Raw genomic sequence first — 18,367 nt, 5'->3', positions numbered from 1 at the left:
TACGATCCTTGAACTTCGATTCTCAAACAGGAAATTTAAACGCACATGATTAATTATTATAATTTTAAAAAATGTACGTATTTTAACTTCAGCAATATTTATTTCTCCAGATACAAAAATCTTAAATTTCTTCTGTTTTATTCATTTCGTTTCCCTCACACATGTCTTTTAATAAGATAAAAAAAGAAAGATTGTTGGAGTCTTTTTATGCAACGCTCGACCCTATCTAAACGCATCATTGCTTATCAGACGATATTTGTTGATGGCTGAAGTAGCCGAAGTAGTTTTCCTTTAACAAACCTTTCTTTTAATCATTGACATTTCTTAATAGTATATCTCCGGTAATTGATAGCGATAACCGTGAGTGGTCAAGTCGTTGCTCCGACCGGCGCGGGCGCGGCGCGACGGACTCGGTGCTCCTGACACTTCGTGTGTGTAACGCAATATGCAGAATCAGCGGGAGCGTCGCGACTTAATCTGATCGCACGTTTGGGGTGATGGAGGCAACCGAAGCTCTCTCGCGTTCGCAACTTAATCTGATCGCACGTGTCGCGGGAACTGAATTACGCGTGCGTGCGCGGAAAAGGGACGCGTGCACCTTTTGCTACGTCTGCCCACGAAGGGTCTGCAGTTTTTCGATCCTCGCAAAAATCGAGGAGAAGTCCGAGTTAGATCGACCGAAGTGAATTGTAAATGAAATATAAATTACGAAATAAATTATAAACAGCAGAAATAATAGGTAACAAAAAAATATGATAATTAATACTATATTAAGTAGTAGATTAATCTGGGAAAACTCTTTATATCCTTGTATTATGTATCTGCCATTTATTTTAATAAGCAAAATAAATAAACGTTGACTTAATTTTGATAAATTGCTTATTACTTTATTGTATTTACAAACTTAAATAATTAGTGTTCACTGAATTGAGCTTGATAGATCGCTACCTCTAATTTTACATTAATAATTATTTCAACATGTATTTGTGTTTTTGTAATTATAACTGTATACATGTAATTACGACTGTTTCTTCCGTATAATTATATGAATTAAATTTAATGCTAATATAATTGTGAATAGTGATTTAATTTTGTGCTAGATCAGGCGTTTCGATTGAATACGTATATTTATCAGTCACTTCACACTATTATCGTGGCAAATGAAGAAATGCTTTTCATGATATGATACTATATTATAATTTTATTCGATAACATACTCTCGCAAGAGAACAAACAGTATTCATAAACAGATAAATAATATCTTTCTACTTTAGACTTTGTTCAAGATAATTTGCGCGCTGAAAATTGCGATATCTCGCGAGATAATCGTTTCGTACGCGCATTCTATGCATAAATTATTCGTTATTCGAAATTTGCGAGCAGTTTTTCCATTTTGTCGTGTCCCTTCATGAAGTCATTAATATTAATTATTAGACAAGGTGCATTATTGCAGAAGAAAGTACAGTTACAATGTGCATTTTGAAAAGGTTCTAAATATTAATTTGCAAGTTAGACTTCCTTTATCTTTACTGGCTTTCAAGAATTTTCGCAACTAATTACTTAGTTTTGTATCTATTCGGATATTTTAGAACTTTAACACAAATTGTACAGCGCAAATTTATAGTGAAAATCTATAGTGAAAATCTGTAGTGTATGTGACCTAAACTATAGATTTTCAGTACTGGCAGTGAATATTGAAACGCAGCTTTAGCTCGTCTTATATTTATTTCACATTTATAGAAATTTCTCTGATATTTCTTTTTATATACCAAAGTGATCACAAATAATTCATTTGTTCGGTTTTTACTGTACAAATAATGATTTTCGGGTACATTTGCAAGCGTTAAGTTTATTTCCTTCCAGGATTAAAGCACGAAAATCTCTCGATTATATTTATCAATGATCAACCGTCTATCTGATTGTCCGGACTTCGTGATAACTCAAACAACAAAGCTCTCGGGATTAAACCAATTGCAGATAAAAATAAAAAAGAAGACTATCCAGATACAGACGATTTGTTACTTACGTAGAAAGCTCACATCGAATCTGCGCCAGCGTGTCGAAGTTCACCGATGTAGCCCTCGTTCCTAGAGACTCCGTTGACTTTGAGGACGGTACCAGCGGTCTGGATGACGGCCCCGGTACCGATTCGCGAGCGAATATCTCGCTGTCCGGAAGTTTGACGCGCGTTCTTTCGCGAGACTCACGTGAAGCCGCCCGCGAGCACAAGTTCGAGCACTCCGTTAGGATTTCCAGCGTTGTTAAGTGTCGCGCACTGTGACAAGAAAGGGCCCCCGGTGTGTCCGCGTGTTAGATTTTCAGACCGCACGGAGGTGTCCGTACGTTTGTCGCGCGCGGTTCGGCTTGACTGATAAAAGGAAGCCGCCGCACGATTGTCAGTAGGTACTCCTACTTGTACTCAGGCGCTCGTGCGTCTACCTCGTCGTGTCGACGTATGCACGTGCGCTATCTCGTCGGCGCGGGTAGGTGGGAGCCAGATCCTAAGGCGAATCGCGTATGCTTCGCCTTAGGAAAGATCGGTTCGCGAGCGGCTGTCGGAAATTCATCGAATTTCCCCACCTGACTTTCGACGCGGGGGATCGCCCCGCGAGTTCCCGAGGAACGGAATGTTATCGAGAATTACGGGATTTACGTTGAGATGCATTTACACAATTCTATGGAATCCGGATTTTCTCTTCTAGGAGGAAAAATTAATCTAATGAATTATTTAACGCGTTGCTCGCGACTTTTACGTATTTTATCGCGCGCGCCATAGGACTTTCGTTATCGCGTATAATGATAAAATATTATGTAATATAATTAAAGTTTATCTTTATGTGACAGTGATAAATAGCGCGCTTTTTACTTTACTTTCTTGTCCAGCTATTTATGTTATCCAAAATTTTGTATTAGTATTTATTTCTTACAAGTATATTTTAAAATGTTTGGACAATGTTGGTCATTAGCGACCATTATGGCAGCCAACGGGTTAAATAGAATTTTCTTACACTGCGAGACATATGGCGCGTTAATGTTTGCACAGTAGAAAGCATTAAAAGGATTATTGATCCTTGAAGTGAACTATCAATCGAATCTCGGTGACAGTTTATCCGTAAAATTTGTTAAAGTCATTTCTCTCTCGGAAAAATAATTTGGTGTATATTTTATAGAATTATTTAAAATTAACACAAACGACATTAATAATTCAGTAACATAATAATACATTATAAATACAATAACGACATTAATAATACAGTAACATAATAATATTATGTTACTGTAATTTCTCAATGAAATTCTCGTCATTCTTCCATAATGAATTTAAGATCAATCAATAACTTTAAGCGCAAGGCATGCAATTTCATTATTTAACGAAAGTTGAAAATAGAAGGAAACTGGTTACTATACACTATTAATAAACTGAAAACTCATCAGGCACATTATTAACAAAGTATCGGAAATACCGATGAATTATGATCATTTAAACGTACATTTTTCCACTTCGTTAATGAATAATCTGAAGTTCAATCAATTAGATTTAATATCAAGATTTATTGTTAGATCGCGTACTATTACTCAGTCACTTGATGCAAATCGCTCATCATCAGTATTCTTTTCGTTGACGAATCTCATTCTCAAAAGATACGGATATTCGTACACGAGATTTTTATGTTTTGCAGTATTTGACCTTTTAAAACGTTTTATAGGAAGATCCTTGTTCCAAACCTTCAACTCTTAAAAGAAAGATTTTCAACGTCCGTCGACGACTTGTGTGCTTGACATGCCCGAATCGCGTGCCTTCAATTATCATTGGCAGTTGATACCGTATGCCGAGCACGTAAACCTTTTATTACCCTGCGACGGCGAACGGCGTTGATGATTATTATTTAAGTGTGACGTAAGCGACGTCGAACGGTTTGCGTCACGGCGAATCGTTTAATCGGGTTTTAAGGTATTTACTTCGAGACGACCGTCAGTGCACCGCGAAGAGTGAATCACGCGTCGATTTGTGCATACTGTTCACACACGCGACGCGATGTTAATATTTTTTAAAGAACGAAATAAATAGAAATACTGACCTCTCGCTTGACTAAAGACTTCACGACGACGGCGCTTGGCGAAACCGAAGTTGCAAGGAGGATTCAGTTGAGATGATGTAGCTGCTACGAGCGACGAAAGAGAACTAAGCCTTTTAAGAGTTCAGAGGGATCAAGTTTGGTTTGTTGAGAAAAAGGGAGTTTCTTTGTAATAATAACTCATATTTACGTAGACACGACGAGTCGAAATACTAGCAATCAGTGCATTTGTGAAGTCTTTTCTAAAAGAATTGATATAATAGGCGGAAAAAAAGCACCCACACAAAAGAAGTGTATACAGTGTATAGAAAACTTATTTAGCAGAAAGCTTGTTTGTTTGAAAGATTCTAAGGAAACGTTGAAAGATTGACAAAGGATGATTTTTTTTAATTCCCAGAAAAAAGGACGGTAATTTTTTTTCCTTTGACGTATACGCATATTTCTTTGTACAATAAATTCTAGTTTCCTCAAAATATGTTCTTTGTCAGATCTTAACAAGAAATTAGAATAAGGAAACAAAATGTTTACTTTTAATAATTGAAACTTGTTATTAATAATTATATTAATATTAAAGTTAGAATTAATAACAAAAAATTTTTTGAAATTTGGAAATCTTGAAAGAAATTGGAAGACAAAGGACTACATGTTATGTCGGCGGACTTAAATTCATTAAACTGCATGTTTTGCTGTTTAGTGATTTTTTGAGCAAAAAATACGCTTTTTATGTATCAGTTTCAACTTTTTGAAGCACAAACATAATAGCATTATGTGTATGTATATGTATGTGTATGCTCTATTGTGCTCTATTATTTTACCTACCATATTCGACCCATGGCAGGTAGCCGTATTTTTACTCTATTCAATCTGATATACCTTTATTAGTTTTGCAATTTTTTTCAGTAAAAAGAGTTCCCAAAAAAGAATTTAAAAGAGAAATATTCTTTAAACATTACTTTCAGATAAAAATCTCTTTTTATCTTCTTAAGAGAGATGTTTAATTCCTTGGTTATACGAAAGATTTTTGGATCTTCCGAGAGCGTTAAAGTTTTGAGCGAAAGGCACGTACAAGTTGTGAATAAAAACGTGCTATAAATAATAATAAATCACCAAAAAGTACTATATGTCAGAGTGTTGTGGTACGTGACAAGCACGTCACTTCGCATACATACGTTTACGTTAACTTCAAGTTCGCTCGTTAATCAACATATACGCCCCAACTTTCCGCGTGTATGTCCCATGAATATTGTATCGGCCGTGACGTCGGCTACGCGATCGGCAAACCGGACACGCGAGCGCAAGGTTTTATGCAAGACTCACGGCTATCTCGTAACAGTCAAAAACGGGGAAACACCGCGTGTCGCAGAGACCATCGTGGATCATCTTCACGCGTAATTACACGTCTGCGATTACGCGCGTGTCGTCATCCGGCGACGGTGACGTTTTGGCCCGCGAATGGTCATTAATGACAATTACACTTGTCGAGTTTCGACTCACAATTTTGATTGACAATCATGTAGCTTGACCGGAATCAAGGAACGCAAGTTAGAAAAAGAACATTTTTCAGTGTGAGGTAAATAATTTTCGTAAATAATCTTTTGTGAAAGCTATATATTATCAAAAGTTATTAATGATAACTTCAGTATTGATACGGTCTCTAATAATAGATTTTAATTATTATCATAAAAGTTATAACTTTGTTTCCTCGTATGTTTCAATTTCCTGTAAAAATTTAATAGAAAATATATTTCGAGGAAATAAGAAATTACTGTTCAGAGGAAAACCACACACATGTACGTCAGAAGAAAATAAATTTTAGTAAAAACTCTGGAAATCCGAGGGAAAATCCGTCGATCAAATAACACTAGTTTCCGTCATATATCCGTATAATAAAATGTTAGATAATAAAATTTTCCTGCAAATAATATCTATACTCTGTCCAACGAGAGATCATGGTTGATCAAACATAAATAACGATAGGGCGTAGAACCGCGACAAGGTGTTCGCGTTAAATTATTTTTATTTTTAATAGATATTGTCCAACATTATTAAAAATAAAAATAATTTAACGCGAACACCTTGTTGCGACTTTGTGCCCAATCGTTATTTATGTTTGATCAACCATGATCTCTCGTTGGACGGAGTATAGTAAAATTATTTCATCTATGAATTACCCATGAAAATTACCTGTGAATTAGTAAAGCTTAATTTTGTATAATTTTGCAAGAAAAAATTACTCCTTTTTTTCAAATTAAAAAGTATGATAAGTTGTTTACACGTTGCAAACGTTTGGAATTATGTAATATAAATGCACGGTAGTTTTGCTTGTAGGATATACAGTATTTGAGATAAGATCTGCATATACGTAACGAAACAAGTACTTTTTCCGATTAAATAGGAATTTCCTTTAATAATTACTATTAATTACATTCTTGGAGACTACGTTCGGCGAGAAATACACATAATTTATCATGCAGCGAATATGAATTGACTTATCGACTGACTATTAGAAATTATAATCACTATCCTTACGAACTTATTTAGTAAGCAATATCGCATGCGCATACATTTGCAATTAATTGTATTAATCGTTGTGCCCGTTGTACGGAACCGTTCGATTCGCGATGAATGCTAAGCTATTTCATTTAACGTGCTAGTATTTTAATTATTAAAAGATATCGATTGCGATAAAGCGATAAAGGAATGGTGAACGGACATGATGTTACTACGTGATCTGAAATCTATAAAATCGTGTACTCGTTGCTTTCATGAATCTTATCACGAATCTTTTCAATCGTTAACGATATTGTCAAATATTGCGGGGAAGAATTTTTAGATAAACAGATAAACAGATTTCTTTCACGTTGAATCTTATTTGCTGCGACTGTTATTCAAAGAAATGAGTTCACTAACCGGGACTGCACCGGTATCGATCCTCGGCTACAATTGCAAGGTGACTCAGATATCCGTCTGGAGAACACATCCTCTCACACGCTCATCGCACAACGCGAAGAATAATTTTTCGCGTAACATGCCGAATAAAACCGAATACACGATAGCGTGAGACTCAAAACGCGCGAATCACCAGTCATCATTGATCGACGGCATTACACTTACTGGTGCTGTAGAGCCGATTGATTCGTGAGCAAATAATAATAAACCGCGAGCGAGCTCAGCTGTTTATCGTAATTTCCGAGTCATTCGGAACATTATCAAGCTTCGCGTTTCGAGAAATACACGAATTTGCGATTGATGAATTTTAATATACATATACTCCACAAAATCTTGAAAATTTTTTAAAATAATTATTGAATTCACAAAATCTGGGAAGTTTTTTCAAATAATTATTAAATGGGAAATTCTAGTACGATTTGTCTATCAAGTTTTATTAGGGTTTCTAGTATTAAAACTTTGATTACTATATAATATTTTTTAGGCTTCGACGAAGAGAGAAGTACTAAAAGTCTTTTCAAATTAATAAAGCTGTAAATATAAACAAAAATAAATTTTGTGGACATTTGGGACAGGTGGGACTTCGATGAAAATTACGAGAAAATATCTCGTATTGATTTTGAATCCCAAATCTATTTTTTGCCGTAAGAAAAGTCGCATTTTGCAACGTCTTCTGAAATCGTACTTCACTGCCGATGATTCGCACGTGTGCGCATGACTTATGAGACACTTTACAATCGTATTTATCGAAGGAAAATGAGCCCGGGGTATTCACCGGAATTATCGTCGTCTAGAGTGTGCGATAAAGCAGTTGTAAAATTTGTTTACACTGTTTAGCATTCGGCGTGGCAAGCTACGTAAACGAAAAACGCGATATGTACGACACTTTCGCAATAGTGATATAAAAGATTTTCAACGGCGATAAACGTCGACAACATCAAGAGTAGTGAACCGTTAATTATCTGAATATTACTCTAATTTAATTAATGAGAAATACGTGTTCTGTTAATCTTAAGTATGTCACTCGGTCATGGTAATTGGTAATATTCATGTTCTTCTAAATAATCATACACAGTTAAATTACATAGTGCTACATTCCTGTATTTTATCTCGGAATTATTGCAGACACTCAAAATTCCGCTGCTTCTAGATCTAGATAATAGGTCGTATTTGGATAATGAACACCATGGAGAATTACACGATAAAATTCTTAAAGCGAGCATTGTGTGCGCGTCTTGTGTGCCGTTTATTGTTTCATTTCACCGCGATGTAAGACGATAATGAAAGTTGACGATACGGTGTTGCTCGACGAATATAAACGTAAATATACGAATATAAATACAGAACTAAGCGTCACGCGCGCGGTGTCCCCCTGTTTAATTTCCGCTCGTTTTCCCAGAGGGACAAGCAGCTTTGATTTCTCACGACGCGACGGACGTCAAGGAGGATACGCGACGCAACGCGACACTTCAGAAATATGTACAGCCGCGGTCAAAGACTCAGGACAAAGCTATCCGACAGGTGGTCACGCGTCTATTCTACAATTATAGGTAAAAGATTAGAACAAAACTCCGTATCTCCGTTGTCGGAGATACGTTTTTCTTATTGCGATGTCACGCGCAATAATTTTTTTACGGTGCGTAGATAATAATAACGATGCCGTTGTTTTCTGCGACTATTTGTTGTATAACGTCATTGTGTCTGTCGCGCTCATCTCGCGTGTACGTAATGTAATTTTGCAGAAACATTTATCTATCTCCCTCTCTGTTTGCGTGCGGTAACGAGCGAATTCAACGTATCCAGAATGTTTTCAATCCGGCGGGGTTTGCAGTTCGACACATAAGATCGGAATTTTTCACGCGTCATTGTACCATTGATAAGATTCCTGGACTGAAGCAATGCGACCTGAAATGTGCAAAGGAAAGGCTCCAATTTCGTTATGGGAATGAAATGTTTTTTACCGCAAGTTCCAGTCGCGCGAGGAAATTTTGATTGTCGCTTAGACGTTTTTTATATGTGAGATACATAAATAAAAATTTTACTTCTATTTAGAAAGTATTTTTAAAATTTTCATATATTGATTATGTTATTTATATTATATAATTATTTAAACGATATATGTATAGTTAAAGGACTCACAGATTTTCTGCAATTTCTACTAAAATTAATGAAATATTTGAAAATTTATCGGTTTCTGTATTAAAGTTTTGTTTAATTTATTTTTCTCGCAAAAAAATATTACGACTTCTCTATTTTCTGTAAAAGGGAGTTACGAATACGTTTCCAAGTTTATTACGTAAAACACAGGAAATTGTTTTCTATCGCGTGTCGCATCAAAGATTTTGAAAGGTACATGAGAAATGTAATCGCGTTTGTTACATAGATATAGGAGAGAAAAAGATTACCGGATTTTTATCATCAGCCATACAATATGGTTAAAGATTGATCGTAATTATGACGCAACTGATTTGACGATTAATCTCTTTTTTCACCACTGCCACTTGTAATGTCGATTTTATCAGGCGTGTTATTTATCGCAATTTTTATCGATACACTCTCCTACTTTTGATGTGCAGAAGTGCCATTTATTCGATAACTGTTTACCTGCGTAGTATTATCATCTGGGTTAAGCAAATAGTTATAATACAAAAAAGAAAATAATAACGAAACGGTATGTCCAGAAACATTCGCTGAAAACTCAATTTATTATTGTACATAGAATTCTCCCGTTATGCAAATAGACCTGTGGGCCTATTCTGTAACTCTTAACGACAGTTTCGTTATCGTTATATTGTCGTTACGCAGCTTTTTTACCATATATAATATCTGCGCAACGCAAATATAACGATAACGAAACTGTCGTTAAGAGCTACACAATAGACCCACAGCATTACTATTCATCTCGCAATTTTTCTAAAATTCAGTATTCTTGCAGTTGCCTTCTCGTTTTATTTTACATTTATTTCCTCATACGATTCTCAGATACGATATCTCCACAATATATCTCGAGGATTCCTCTTGAACTTATTTGTAAAAAATATGTAATTGGAGGGTGGGGTATAAAAGAACAACGAGAGCTTAATATTTGTTAGACTATATTATTGGACGTGTCCAACTATCTTCTTGGCTAACAAATAATATTTATCCGACGAACAATCTCTATGAACTTACAATGTAATTTTGATTTTGAATATTTTGATTTTGGATTTCTCCTCCTCCCACGCTTTCATTTCCCTCTCACACACTTTGTACCCTCAGTCGCGCGTCGGCGATTACGCCAACGGGCCGCCCCCCTCCCCCCGAAAAAATGTCATGCACGAAAGAGAGATATACAATATATAAGGTAAGGTGCAGAGATGCACGCGCGAAAGAAATTACCTCTATGACAAAATCGTCGTCACGATCGTATGTGAATTTCAAAAATATCTCTCGGTCGCAGGTAAAAATACTTTTTTTTTTGACACCGGAGCACAGCACACTCTTCGTCCATATCACATATCTAATTTGTGTAAAAGAAATATCATTGTATAGCGGCCGCCACTTTACGTATTAAATTTACGTATTAAATATCTTGGTCTCTATCTCCTTCTTTCTATATTTACCGAGTTGGCTCTTTAATTAAAATATTATATATGTTAGGTATGTATAGTATTTCTATACGAGTTAAAGTTGCGAGTGATTGATATACAATCTTTTACACAAATCAGTTACAGAAGACGCGTGCACTCTCTCGCGCAATAGTTTCTCATTCTAGTTAATTTAATCATACACACATCATTATATTACTCTCAGTTCTTTATATATATTTATATATTTATCTATATATAATATATCTATATATATATATATATATCTCACAGATATAGATACACAATAATTCTTAATCTCACAAGATCGTACTAAACTTATCGTGTATAGCTAATACCGTTTGTCACTTCCTGAAAATACGAAAACGAAAACGTCATAGAGAATACGGTATAAACGCTATAATTATACTATCGCATAAATACTTATTAAATATATATACGGTAGATGAAAGCATTATCATAGGAACGTTCGTTTTTTTTTTGCTGCTGTTCTTACACGCTAAATTACCGTTAAGACTTAAGATGGGAGAGGGTGGCGATTACCGCGCAATGAATCGATATCGTCTTGTTTACGAAAACTCTCGTGTCACGTACAAAAGCTAATACGTACGATATATCTGCGTGAGTCTTACCGATCTAAAACGTTGGCAGAGTGTTTAAAAACTTAATAAATTCGTCCTCGAGAAGAACTTTGGCAAAAATGTACGACAGGACTCGTTAATTATGCGACTTCGTCCTTCGCAAAGATACAGACGCACAATAGTGACGTCCTTCCTAAGTGACATTAGAATAGAAATGAACAAGAGTGATTATACCTGACCTGTTTTACGTTTCAAATCGCGAATGGAAAGTCTGAAAGAATCTAAAAAGGACAGCGTTCGGCGGATCGTCGCGAGAAACGCGATGACACCTGTTCGGATTTGATTATGCCATGTTCATCACACATTTGCGCAGTTGTATATTAAATATTCATACTTCAATGTACATTTATGCTTTTTGATAATCGGATACAAAGGATACTCTACGGTCGAAAGATAAGGCGGAAATTATGAACTCGTCACACGGAGCTTCGTGCGGATTACAGTCTTTCGATTTTCGATAACTTCAGTAATATCGCATTGCATATACACCTCGCAATAATTATAGCCTGTAAAGTAACATAGAAAATTACGGTGACTCTTCCCGGCCGGTTTATTATGTACATATTCTAATTCACACACTCCGGTAAATATTTAATAATAATTCGTCGCTTGTAAGTATATATGTGTGTGTTTCGATCCGATATCATCACACTTGTACTTTTTTTTTGTTTACCCAGTAGACAAGTTTAATTATACTATTCCCGTTGTCGGTCAAGGAAAGGAGTAACTATATAGGGGACCCTGAATTGTGATGCTTACGATCGTATTAATTTAAGTACCTACCGCCCTGCCGGCTAAAATTCTCCTTGCGGTATCGCCCTGTCGATTTAATCACTAATTTTGATTATCCTCGAAACTTACACATTGTACATGTACATGCGTTACGTATTACGTGCCTTAACTCTACGTCACCCTCTTAAAGTAATGCTTAATTTTAATAACGTCGCGCATTGCGTACACGTACGATCACGTCTGCATTGAATTGATAAGCGAGAGAAGAAAGGAAGAGGTTTTCGAAAAGTTAAAATAAACATGACGCATCCTGTTTTATAAGAGTACAAGAGATAAAATTACAATTTACACATATATAATTTTAATTGTAGACATTTTAACTATTCTTCACTCTTCATTCTTCGCTCAGTGTGTTTTGCGTTGGGCAATAAAAAAAAGAAATTTTCGAAAAATTGGAAAAAACACAATAACACATTCTTCTTAAAAAAAATACGCGAAATATTAATCAAGATTTATACATGTATTTCTAATTGTAGACACTTTAACTATTCTTCGCTAAGAGTGTTTACGGGCAATATATAAAAGAAGAGATTTTCGAAAAGAGCATCATCTTTGAAAGAAACATGACACATTCTTCTAAGAAGAATAAGAAAAATAAAATTAAGGGGCTTCCCTAGTATAACAGGGCTTAAAAATGAATGATTTTTAAAAGGAAAACGACAAAGTCAAACGGCTGCAATCGTGATGACCGTTTTTTCGCGGCGCTCCAAAAAAATGGCTAGCACGGGCTTTAATAACAGATATAAAATTTTGAAAAAATTTGTATGCACTCTTGAAATATACTAAAATATGTGAAAAAAATTGTTCATCAAATGGCTTTGTCGTTTTCCTTTTAAAAATCATTCATTTTTAGGCCCTGTCACACTAGGGAAGCCCCTTAAGATTTACGTATGTATATATTTCTCATTGTAAATCTTTTAACTATTCTTCACTATTCATTCTTCATTCAAAGTGTGCTCTGCAACAATATAAAATATTCGGACGATTTTTATCTTCTCGACAAAATAATTTCTTTTTACACGAAACAGTTATGTAAAACGACGATATTGTTTCGGCATTTTTTTTTTGCTCATCGATTAAATGACGTGTATCGATACGTTCGCGCGCGAATAGGATACGGGTTGGTCCAGTTCTATCGGGGCCGTCGTTGTTCGACGTAACGAGTCTACTCCGACCGGACTAACCTGACGTGTCGCTCGATAAAGCTCAATTTAGGAACCTAGCCGTTTACAATATAATAGGAACTGAATTTTCTTCGCGCGACGCGAACCTTCATCGTCGTCGTCGTCGTCGATGCGCAAGGTCATCTTTGATAAACGCCGCGATAATCGCGACGTTTCTTCACGCGAGCGCTTCGCGCGCGTCATCTCCGCAGATGTCTGAGTAAAGATAAATTTGTAAAAATTCATTGCTGAGGTAGCCACGCGATTCCTGAGGACTAGCATTCCGTAGTTGCGTCATTGGGACGTTATTGTTATTACAATATAATATCAGCGTTTATACGGGGATGTTGAGGATAGCGGTTCGGAAATTTCCAGAGGCGCTCGTCACAGGAAAAGAGATACGATTCAACAAATTGTTTTCTCATACGTTTCGATGATATAACTTTGTAGGGGAAAATTACTACGACATTATTACTTTATAAATTGATATCTTGCGATTGATTTTTTGTACAAACAAAAATCGACGTCTGAAATAGCTGATTTGGGGATACTCAGCATTTAAATTTAACGAATACTCATATTTAACTTAAAATTTAAGTATTATATCATCGTAAAATTTATTAGACATTTTCTTTTCATTGTCTTGTATATTCTGTGTGCGTACCGCGCATAACTGGCGTTTGTAATTATGTTTTCAGGGTCATTATTCATTATTGTCTCGAGTTTGTTGAAAATCATAATATAATTGTACATTCTACATTCGAGTTTTCCAAGCTGTTAAATAGGATTGGCCGACTACTAACTATTGTCGACTAATTGTTGATAATAAGCATTACGCATCGCGTTTGTTATCTAATACCACGCAAAAGAAGGAACTGTCTATAAAAAGAACAAATAAATAAACTTTATGTCGCGTTTGGTATCGCTCCTTGGTAATTTCAATGATACTGTTTATGTATTGTTCCTTTTCTTATAGATCAAATCTGGCTCAGGTTGATAGAAAAAATTGATTATTGAAACATTATATTTTATCTATTTTCATTCGTAGACGAGATAATTCTTTTCTAAAGGTCTTTTTTCTGTTATATGTAAAACTATATTAATATTAATTTTAATGGTAATCAACAATTTTAGATACATTCCACTAAGATAAAACATTAATGACAAGCTAAATCAAATTAATTAATAAGAATCGGCTTCAGTTTATCTCGGTTTATCTCCGGAATAGAAAAATTTACACGAAACAGAACTTCGAAAGGTACATATTCGCGCAATGAAATCTCAAACAAACTTCAACTCTTCGCGAATCCCCCGAAGTTCAACTCTCGCCGTTATATCACCTTTCCCTCCTTAAAGAGAAGAGCGAAAAAGAGCGCGACACGTGTCGCGCAGGGGTTCGCCCTTCTCCCATGTTTCCATGTTCCTCTCACGTCGCTTCAACCCTAATTTCACGAATTCGCGGTGTTTTACAAACTTTTTTTTTTGCGCCGGTTCTTCATGATCGACGCGCGCTTCACCCATCTGGCGTGGTCCGTCGTTGCGAAAGGGGCTGTAAAGGCCCAACAATAGCGAATACACGCGCTAAGCCGACGGCGGTGCAAGATGGGGCGATATAGAAGCGAAATCTTATAAAGGATTTCCAAAATATTGTGTAAATCGGCCGGGAGGGGGAGGGGGACGCGCGCGCCAGCTGAAAATTTGGGGTGAAATCCGTTGAAATGGGGAAAGCGCGTACGCGCGCACCCGGCACGTGGACGCGGCGCTAAATAAATAAAGGGTTGTTGTGCGCGCGAGGCATTTGCCTCCCTGCCTCTGAGGGTGCGCACCAGACGTACGGACCGCACAATGCTCCTGTTTTCAACCCTTCGATTCTCGGTTTTCGATTCCCGTTTCGCGGAGATTCTGCGCTCTCACCCTTCCCCCGTGGAATCACCCGACTGGAAACGCGGCGTGCAACTCGCGGCGCGAGCCCGAAAAACCGTGAAAGGGTTTCTCCATGTCGGGACAACTGTTTTTGGCTCTTTTTTTCGCGCTTTTTTTTGCATGATACAGAAGGGTTCGTTCGACAAGTCGCAGTACAGCGCTTACGAAATATCGGCATCCCCGATATTTTCATTGTTCAGAGTTCGCGATGTGTCGCGTTAAATTCATTCGACGATAAATTCGGAGTTAAAGGCGGATAGAATTGAAATCCGAACGCGGATTTTCTGCGTCTTTCTTCTAAATCATTTCTACATTTGTTTTATTTCATCGTCAATGGTATCAGTTTATAGAACAGAAACATCTAAAAACGACTCTTGACTTTTTTTAGTCTTCCTAGCTGTAAAACTAATCAGTTAATGATTTTGGATATGAAATCGATCACGATAATTGCTCGTGACGATGTTATTTACTCTCGAGGATAGCGATATCGTTCGGGTCGTCGGTTGTTTGCGATATTTCTTTCGTTTATGCGATTAAGATTTCATAGTCCATTGAATTTAATGACATCGTTGAGGCGATTCAATATTTATCGCCGTACGTTCTCGATTGATTATGACTGCGCAGTTGCAAAAATACCACAGATTGCGAACTAATCGCCGAGAATAATTAAATTAAGAACCGAGCAACAGAATAAGTTCTACGCAGGTAAATAAAAGTGACAAAGTTTTATGGAAATTTATTATAAAAACAATTTTTTTTTCCCGGAATAAATAAACTCAATTGTTTATTTCTTCAATCGCGGTGCCATCGTGTTTTCACGAAAATTCTCCGCATTTTGCTGCGTAGATTTGATCGTCGGAGATGTCGATTACGGCCGCTGAGAAGTTTCAGGACGGAGAAAAAGGATGCGGATATACGGGTGAGGGTGGCCGCCGTCGCGATGGTGGTGACGACGGTTATAACAGCGGTGGTGAAATTATTATTGGAGGATAAAATTTCTACAAGTTGGCGCGAAAGGCGATAGGGGAAGAAAGTGAACGCGGAGGGACGAGATCGCGGAGCGGTCAGTCCGAGAAGGAGCGGAATTGAGAGGGGGAGGCTTTGATAATTGCAATCCACTTCTTTCTCGGGATGTAAGCTGTGGTAGTTGATGAGCAGGGGAAGCAGGATGGATATCGTACTGGGTAAATGGAGGGGTGAGAATGGTTCGATACCTTTTTCTGAAATTTGCTATGGATCTTGGCCCGGTGGTCCTTTTATAAATAAATGACGAGGAAACAAAACGATCACGATTATTGTATTCAGCGAGGGTAGGGACGCGATATGGGAGCTAAAAGACGGAATGGCGGCCGTAAGTAAGCTGAAGAATTGCTTGCAAGGTTCTAAGGCTTGAATTTTAGAGAAGCAGATATCTTGCGTTAAAAAATTATTAATGAAAACTTACTTAGTTTTGAACTCAATTTGAATTAATATCCAAATGCATAGATATATTAAAATCTAACTGAACATTTCTTTAAGTATTTTTAAATTTTGTGTACAATACAAATCGTTACAATAATTGAATTAATTAACTGAGATATTTTAAAGCAATACTCTTTAATTAAATCTTAATATCTTTTATATTAAGAATATTTTGACACAAAACGCGCACGTTTAAAATTCGCAAATATATTTTTAAAAACGGAATTTTTTTTCGCCAAAAAATACCCAGCAAGATCCGTCAGGTACAAAAGTCAACAGCCTCGGATTCTTTATCGCGCGATAACGAACGATAACGAAATACTCTCCATCTTTTGTCTTCACGACCAAAGACTGCCACCCTCGCGCCACGGTCTCCTTCGTTTTCGGGGCTCTTGGAAACCGTAAGATATTATTGATTTTTATACACATCCCCGTCACACCAGGGACACGTCGACGTGTGCGTACGTGGGTGGATTCGTTTTTCGAGCGTGTGCACGCGCGTACGTCTGTGTGTTTACGTAGAGAGAAGCAGGGGGCCTGGGCTGTGTGTCATTTACTCATCGGTCGGTCGTCGCTCGGTGCGAAAAGGACGACCGAGTCCTTCCGCCTTCCCTTTTCAAACCGACCCGACCGGCCATCAAGCGAAAGGAAAACTTCTCTTATATGGCGCAAGCGCCTTCGTGTCCCATCGACTTGTGTGTTCCTTCTGATTGAAAACCGTCGTACCCGCTTTTCCTTTCGTTCTCCCTTCCGTTCGATAGCGCTCTGCCGTCGAAACGGAAAATAATGTCTGGCGTTATTTGTCGTTGATTGTAGATGATAAAATTCTCAGTATGCAGTCGTTGAAATTATATTCTTCTGTTCTTTTTTACACAAAATGATTCATAATAAGGCATGACTCATGTGCTATAGAATTATAGGATAAGCATTTAAAATTGGCGACGCTCTTGACTTTGTTATCAGAAATATAATTTATTTTTTCAAGTATCGTATACGTTGAAATTTTTCTTAATGGTATATATGTATATTCTTTAAGTGTTTTAAATGTGTTCCACAACAGTAAAAACTCACTGAGTTATTGCATTACTAAAAATGCTCAACATGACATAAAACCAATAACTGACAAACATGGTGTTATCTTAATTTCCTGTTTCACCCCGTGTAAAATAATCCAGAAAACTTACATTCAACGAATGCTCCTTTTTTTCCATTGTTTAGTGAAACTTCCATTTTCAAATGAGCAAAGAAATGAAATGAGAAAACGAACCCCGAGGGAGGCACGCGTCTATAATTTGTCAAATTTAACTTGTTTGAGATATCATTTGTCACCAGTGGTAAAAAGGCACCCCAGGAGCAACACCCTTAAAAAACAAAACCGACGAGTTGGCGGCAGTCTAACAGCCGCCCATCAAACTCTGGATCGGGTAATTCGATATCTTAAAACGAGCGTTCGAAGCCGGTGTAATTCCGGTGAGTTCGAATTTCGATGCTTCGATAGAGACACGAGAGAGCAATCTCTCTGTATTTATTGGCATCGACGCGAACACCGTTGTTAACGTAAAATACATTCTTCCCCATTTGCCGTAGCGCAATAATTGCTAAAATTAAAAACATAAAAATTGTGCGGATCGATCGAAAGTATATAGCGTGTAATTGCAAGGAGGGCGTAAAAAAAAAGAAAGGCAACAAAAATGAAAGAAAGAGAAAAATAATTTTTTATTTATCTATATATATAATATAAATTTCTTTCGATCACACGTATATAAATAATTAAA

At 36.8% G+C, this 18,367-nt stretch overlaps 2 protein-coding genes across 6 annotated transcripts in view; one reads left to right on the top strand and one right to left on the bottom strand.

The window, feature by feature from the left end:
- LOC112465178 (solute carrier family 41 member 3-like) overlaps window positions 1–7,074 on the bottom strand; it is a 17,349-nt gene extending 10,275 nt beyond the window's left edge. Inside the window, exons 1-3 of one of the 5 annotated variants that reach the window (XM_025032608.1) lie at window positions 6,987–7,074; window positions 4,080–4,163; window positions 2,027–2,275 (exon numbers count right to left, since the gene is read on the bottom strand). The gene's annotated coding sequence lies outside the window, so the exon portion shown is untranslated. Of the gene's footprint in view, window positions 1–2,026; window positions 2,441–4,079; window positions 4,513–6,986 lie in introns of those variants that run through there. The other 4 variants (XM_025032607.1, XM_025032609.1, XM_025032606.1 and 1 more) reach the window with 4 other exon arrangements.
- A 329-nt stretch (window positions 7,075–7,403) lies between these two features.
- Window positions 7,404–9,031, top strand: LOC112465179. The gene is made up of 3 exons (XM_025032612.1): window positions 7,404–8,345; window positions 8,425–8,575; window positions 8,768–9,031. The coding sequence occupies exons 1-3, from the start codon at window positions 8,306–8,308 to the stop codon at window positions 9,015–9,017; spliced, it is 441 nt and encodes a 146-aa protein (XP_024888380.1). The 5' UTR covers window positions 7,404–8,305; the 3' UTR covers window positions 9,018–9,031.
- Window positions 9,032–18,367: the final 9,336 nt, after the last annotated feature.

This window comes from Temnothorax curvispinosus, unplaced genomic scaffold, assembly GCF_003070985.1.
Source record: "Temnothorax curvispinosus isolate PA1 unplaced genomic scaffold, ASM307098v1 QBEX01014974.1, whole genome shotgun sequence".
Taxonomy (NCBI): Eukaryota; Metazoa; Arthropoda; class Insecta; order Hymenoptera; family Formicidae; genus Temnothorax; species Temnothorax curvispinosus.
Note: the sequence above shows the minus strand (reverse complement) of the source record. Positions and strands in the feature narration are given on the sequence as shown.